This window comes from Saccopteryx leptura, chromosome 6, assembly GCF_036850995.1.
Source record: "Saccopteryx leptura isolate mSacLep1 chromosome 6, mSacLep1_pri_phased_curated, whole genome shotgun sequence".
In the NCBI taxonomy this organism is placed as follows: domain Eukaryota; kingdom Metazoa; phylum Chordata; class Mammalia; order Chiroptera; family Emballonuridae; genus Saccopteryx; species Saccopteryx leptura.
In genome coordinates this window covers 170,248,969-170,255,268 of record NC_089508.1, presented here as the reverse complement: position 1 = coordinate 170,255,268, position 6,300 = coordinate 170,248,969, and the positions used below count along the sequence as shown (strand labels likewise).

At 39.8% G+C, this 6,300-nt stretch overlaps 1 protein-coding gene across 1 annotated transcript; it reads right to left on the bottom strand.

The window, feature by feature from the left end:
- Nucleotides 1-950: 950 nt before the first annotated feature.
- LOC136376886 (serine protease inhibitor Kazal-type 9-like) lies at nt 951-5,976 on the bottom strand. Its single transcript, XM_066343377.1, has 5 exons — nt 5,726-5,976; nt 4,976-5,004; nt 2,575-2,702; nt 1,452-1,520; nt 951-1,037 (listed from the first exon to the last, which is right to left on the bottom strand). The coding sequence occupies exons 1-4, from the start codon at nt 5,778-5,780 to the stop codon at nt 1,475-1,477; spliced, it is 258 nt and encodes an 85-aa protein (XP_066199474.1). The 5' UTR covers nt 5,781-5,976; the 3' UTR covers nt 951-1,037; nt 1,452-1,474.
- Between the last annotated feature and the right edge of the window lie 324 nt (nt 5,977-6,300).

Below are 6,300 nucleotides of genomic sequence, written 5' to 3'. Positions count from 1 at the left end.
TCTTTGCATGTTACAAATGACAAAGATTTGCACAGTGGGATTGCAAGAGCCAAGTGTGGAGGGTAGAAATATAATGAGGAGTTTTAGGCTGTAGGTGTGCAGGTGATACTCATCCTGGGCACTCCCCACAATCTCTAATAAAACATTCACTTCCCTCTGTGTGTCTGTGGATTCTTTTTATGGGAACTAGAAGCAATTCAGAGTTTGAAAGCATTCATAGCGTACATTAGAATGCTACTAACAAACTCCACAGCTGGGCCAGGAGTTGACATCTGACTTACAAGATTATCTGGGGTGAGCCTGACCAGGCGGTGGCGCAGTGGTAAGAGTGTTGGACTGGGATGCAGAGGACCCAGGTTCGAAACCCTGAGGTCACCAGCTTGAGCGCAGGCTCATCTGGTTTGAGCAAGGCTCACCAGCTTGAGTCCAAGTTCACTGGCTTGAGCAAGGGGTTACTCGGTCTGCTGTAGCCCCACGGTCAAGGCACATATGAGAAAGCAATCAATGAACAACTAAGGTGCCGCAATGAAGAATTGATGCTTCTCATCTCTCTCCTTTCTGTCTGTCTGTCCCTATCTGTCCCTCTCTCTGTCTCTCTCTGTCTCCGTCACACACACAAAAAAGATGATCTGGGATGAGATACTATAATGTCCTTGCTTTGTGCTGATAGAAGTCAAATTCAATCATCTACATTTAGTTTACTTGTAAAGCTTGAATTTAACCCCTTCTTAAGCTGTTCACTTTTCAGAACTAAGTAATGTACAGGGGGCATTTTCCTAGCTTGAGATAAAGAAGGTATCAGCATTAGGTCCTTTGATTTTCTGACTCACACTACTGGTCTTCATTGCCTGCTCCTCTCCAGAATGTGCTTGAAGATAGTCTATTAGACATCACCCAAAAGTGAAACAAGTCTAGAAGATTCAACTCTTCAACTGAAAAAAATCACTCATGTTTATTTCATTTGGATCTATTTTATTCCACAAAGAAATCAAGATGTAATGGTGGCAAGATTATATGGGAAAAGAAATGTGTTTCTTTTTTTTTTTTTTTTTCATTTTTCTGAAGCTGGAAACAGGGAGAGACAGTCAGACAGACTCCCGCATGTGCCCGACCGGGATCCACCCGGCACGCCCACCAGGGGCGACGCTCTGCCCACCAGGGGGCAATGCTCTTACCATCCTGGGCATTGCCATGTTGTGACCAGAGCCACTCTAGCGCCTGAGGCAGAGGCCACAAAGCCATCCCCAGCGCCCGGGCCATCTTTGCTAAAATGGAGCCTTGGCTGCGGGAGGGGAAGAGAGAGACAGAGAGGAAAGCGCGACGGAGGGGTGGAGAAGCAAATGCGCGCTTCTCCTGTGTGCCCTGGCCGGGAATCGAACCCGGGTCCTCCGCACGCTAGGCCGATGCTCTACCGCTGAGCCAACCGGCCAGGGCTAAGAAATGTGTTTCTTGTGAATAGAATCACGAGACAGATTCAACACTTTCCAAAGTGTAAAAATTTAAGTTTGTTGTCAGTTTTTCTGTGGAGAGGAAAGAATAAGAAATGGTAAATGCTGAAGGCTCAGGAATTTTATTAGCATCCAGACTTTACCAATGAACCACAAAAATGTACCCACATCATTCCACTTACTGATGTGTTAAAGAGGAGTGACTATAATTTAGAAATATTTTAGCAACTAGTACTGATTACATGAGGGTAATGTTTCAAATACATCACAGTTTATGTCCCTGAAACCATATTTCAACGAATTTTTTAATTTAAAGGGGATACACATTTAGATGCTTCTTATAACACTTTTTTTTAATCAAAAAAAGAACCAGAACAATATAACATAAATATTAAATGTTTGTTTTTATTCATGTATATTTTGGAAAGAGTTAAAAGGAACTATATGTTTCTATGCATTCTAGTATATAATTCATCATTTAATTATTTTTGAGCAGACACTATTATATCTTGGAGATGATTACCTTGTAACATTTAAACTACTGTTGGCTGTTTGATTTTCTAAATTTAATTTTTGTTAGTGCTCCAACATATATTTTGTGGAGAAATCATTTTCTAAAACAGAACAAGTTCTTCAGTTTTCAGATATTGTTTCCCTTTTGTACTAACCATTAGGGGGCGCTAATGTATTCAAATTCAGCTAAAGCTCAACAGTAAACATGGCTCATTCTAACAGTTGCAGACTGGCATTCCTAGGAGGATGGATGTTCCTTGTCCCTGGAAATAATCAAGCACAGACTATGGGATGACTTGGTGACATTTTGTAGAGGGAGTTTAAGCAATAAATTAGTAGTTGGAAGTTGAACTAGACCCTTAAGTTTCCTTCCAACTCAGAGATGCTAGGCTTCCCTGATTGACTATTACTACCAGAAATATATATATAAGGATACAGTGACACCAGGGATTCCAAATCCTGTCAATTGCAAGAATTCTGTTCACCAGAGTCAATGTGAGATGATTCACATATTCCTTATGGCTCAAACCACTTCTTCGAATTGAGATACATTTGTCTTAACATGTAATTATTGTACCTTAAATATAGAAAAGAAAATTATTTCAATACTTACTCAACTTCAGAACAAAAGAAGCAATCATTGTCATAAGTCTTGCCATCAGATCCACAAATTGGTCCATATATTTTATTACAAAGTCTCTCTTCTCCTGGGGGTAACTTTTTAAACTTACTGCAATCAACCTGAAAATGCATATTAAAAGTCTTCAATTCCTTCAACCAAATCTTTAGTCTCAGGATTTAGAATATCCCAAGCAAGTTCAGAAGGCTCTCGATGCATTTATTTCTTATTCCAATTGTTTGTCCTCATCTAACCTTGAGTTATATCAAGTATTTGAAACATATAGAGTATACAGATTTTTTATATTGGATATGAAATCATGAGTGATAAGTTTCTTCATAGTAGCTGGTAACCAAATCACAATTTCTTTAGATATAGAATCTATTTCCCTATAGTGGCTGATGTATCAGTTCTCAACGCCCACGGCACATTGTTTCCTGCTATTTCTCTCTTTCACTTAAAATGTTCTATCTATGGTAAATGCAAATGGGAGGTATATTGTAGAAATATGTGCTGTAGTTTTAATAACTAGTACATCATTGACAACTTTTTACCATTAAATATTGGTAACAAATTACTTGTTATACATATAAGCAGTTAACATATACATATAACATAGATGGATACATGTTATGTTAACTTTACATTTGAGAACCACTGTTCGAAATTCCTGGAGCAAAGCCAAGGTGATAAACCACTTGTGGAAACAAGTAGACAAGACCAAGAAAGAAATTTCCGGGGTTTTCCATCTGTGAGCAAATTGAAGAGTGTGAATAGTAAAGTCAAACACAGTGGAATTCAAATCCTGACCATACAACCCTGGGACAATTATTTTGCCTCTCTACGCCTTAGTTTCTTTATCTGCAAAATAAAGGGGATATGCCTCCATTGTCAGATCAAAGTAACAAATACATAATGGAGAAGATATAGGTAAAATGTTTAGCACTACCTGGCATGAAAAATACTGAATGAATAATGGCTATTCTTTCTATCCCTTGGGCTCACTTCCAGGTCTGCACAAACTCTAGTTCTATACAGAAGAATGCATTTCCAGCTCTTTCTGTCCAACATGCTATTTTACTAATTGTTGAATATTTCTACTTGGATAACCTGAAATGTGCTCAAACTTAAAGTAGAATTCCCCCTACCCTTTGGATATGTTCTAGGTAACCTATTCATTACTTCAGTTACTAAGCTCCATGCACCTAAGGCTTAGGGCTGAGCTGAGTGCCAGCGATTCAAAGATTGGTAAGCCTGAGTCATCGGCAGAGGGACTTCAGAGGCTAGTGGAGCAGAACAGAAATTAGAGCACCCTGCGCTGAGAATAAGATGGCATGATTTCACTTCCTCCCCTGCCTGCTCAGCCCCTAGTGCCAGAATCAATGTCATACTCAGTGTGACCAGCAAACTACTGAGGCTTAATACTCATGAAGCATTTCCATTCTCATGCAGTTACTAAATCATGAGGGATGGCTTGAACTCAGATCTGCCTTAATTATTCTCTTTAATAGATTAAAACAAAAGACCCAAAGACATCAAAAGAGCTGCCTAGGCCACAGGGTCACACAGCTATAAAGCTGTAGCACTTGGACTAGAACCCAAAGAACCTGACTGCTGGTTTAAAGTCTTGGCCACCACACCTACATTTTCCCAACAATAGCCATTTCTTAATATGAGCTATGAAGGCAAGCTCCAGTTAAAGTTATTCTTTTAGATAGAGAACAAATATATGTGTGGCTCATTTCAAAGTGAGAAGAATCAGGACTTGTCCTCACAGAGCTTCACTGGGTGTAGGCACTGCGCTGAACCCTTTGCAATCACTACGACTTTAAGGCTCACCATAACCTGAGGAGGCAAGCACCGTTGCCCATGGCTACACGATCAAAGAGCTGGACTCGAACCGCAGGACTTTCTAACTCTGATGCCAGCTGTCTAACCATTTTGTTCCATCACCTCCATTTTAGAAAAGTCTGTCTAAAGATTTTGAATAAAGGCAGTTTTGATACTTAATAATTCTTCAAATATGTAGTCCTGGAATTATGTCCAGTATCAAAAATTTTCTTACTGATAATGGCTTTTTTTCCTAAAGGCACGTAGTACAAGCATTTTATTATCTAACACACCTCTTTTTTCAATTCTATCAAAAACCAAATGCTTATTTCTTTCTTTTTTTATTTAGAGAATTAAATTTAACAGGGTGACATTGATCAATAAGTGTACACAGATTTCAGGCAAACATCACTACATCATTTGAATAGTCAATTATGTTGTATATCCAACACCCAAAGCCAAATCATTTTCCATCACCTTATATTTGTCCCTCTTTATACCCTTTTGATACTGGCTTTAAAATAACATAAAAGTAGGGCTTTCATATCAAGATGCACGTACTGACCTGCTGATCATGTCTGGCACATTCTACATCTGCAAGGAAAACAAGTACAAAAAAAGTTACACTTTGGAAGAAGACCCTAATCTTATTAGAAAAGTAGTCTTTATGTTGCAGCTCTCTCAACCTGTCATAATAATATAAAATTCTCTTTATAACTTTTGTATCAGCATAATATAAAAAAGGTCGAAGCTCAATGCAGATCTATTTTTGGAGCAGGGTTAGAGAGTAGCCAAAAGGATGGAAAAGCTGCTAAAATAATAATAAGTTTGTTGTATTCTTTTCTGCCTCATAATCAGAGCTTAGGAAATAGTAAAAAAAAAAAAGAACAAGAACAAGGGAGCTTTGTATTTAGGAAGGTCTGCTCTTCTATAGCAGGCATGGACAGCAGCGGTTGAAAATGCTAGGGAGTCCGATGTTAACTCGATAGAGGAAGGAACGTAACCATTCATGCTGCCAAATAACGTGCTGGACTGCTTTACGAAGGAGTAAGGTTTCTGTCACTAATGATGTCAAGTCAGAGCCGAGTCTGAAAGCTTTCCAAAGAAGTCACACAAAGGACATAGATCAGAATTTGACCTTAGTTGACCATTTAAGTCCACTCGGTGCTTGAGATGATATGATTTAGTGATTTATTGATGGAGAAAAAAAAGCCTTTCTTATTTGTGTGATGTGTATGACCCATATTTATGTGGGCAGAAAGGACACGAGCTGTTGGCATCAAGGCAGGGGCAGCGTTGTGAGGGAGATACTCACAGATAATGGTCGTAAGCACCAGAGCCAAAAGCAGGACAAAGGCGCCCACTCTCATGCTGCTGCAGTGGCCAAGGGCAGTCTGATGGAGGCAGAAGAAGTGACTCTCCGGTGTGTCTCCAGCCCACTTGAACGCTGCCTTATATATTGCCAAGAGTTCCTGCCTCCATTGTGAAACAGCTATCTGCAGAAACAGAATCCTGGAATTAGGTCAGAGCTGTGTGCTGGGTATGGAAGTTCTTCCATTGTGAAAGACAGACGGTTTCACATGCCCTTTTAATGGAGAAGGCTGGCGTTATCTCCTTCCCTCTTTATGTTCTTAAAAGTCTGAGTGCTTTCACATCTGTGACACGATTTCATCTTTGTAACAAGTCTGTCTAATAGTTGTCACCATTTTCTTTGCTTTACAGATGAGGAAGTGAGGTTACAAGGAAGTTGAGTGATTTCACTGGGTTTACAGCCTGCTGGACTGCCTTTGCCAGGGACAGTCAGCAGCACGGCAGCTTTATAGGCATGGGCATTTTCCGGGTTCCCCTCGTTCCTCCTTCCTTCTCCATCATCAAAGGGAAATGTTGCCA

Coding starts and splice junctions, on each gene's coding strand:
- LOC136376886 (XM_066343377.1), bottom strand. CDS start 5,780: ATGAGAGTGGGCGCCTTTGTCCTGCTTTTGGCTCTGGTGCTTACGACC. Junction 5,005..5,725: donor GGTGCTTACGACCATTATCT/GTGAGTATCTCC, acceptor TTTTCCTTGCAG/ATGTAGAATGTGCCAGACAT. Junction 2,703..4,975: donor GTGCCAGACATGATCAGCAG/GTCAGTACGTGC, acceptor ATGCATTTTCAG/GTTGATTGCAGTAAGTTTAA.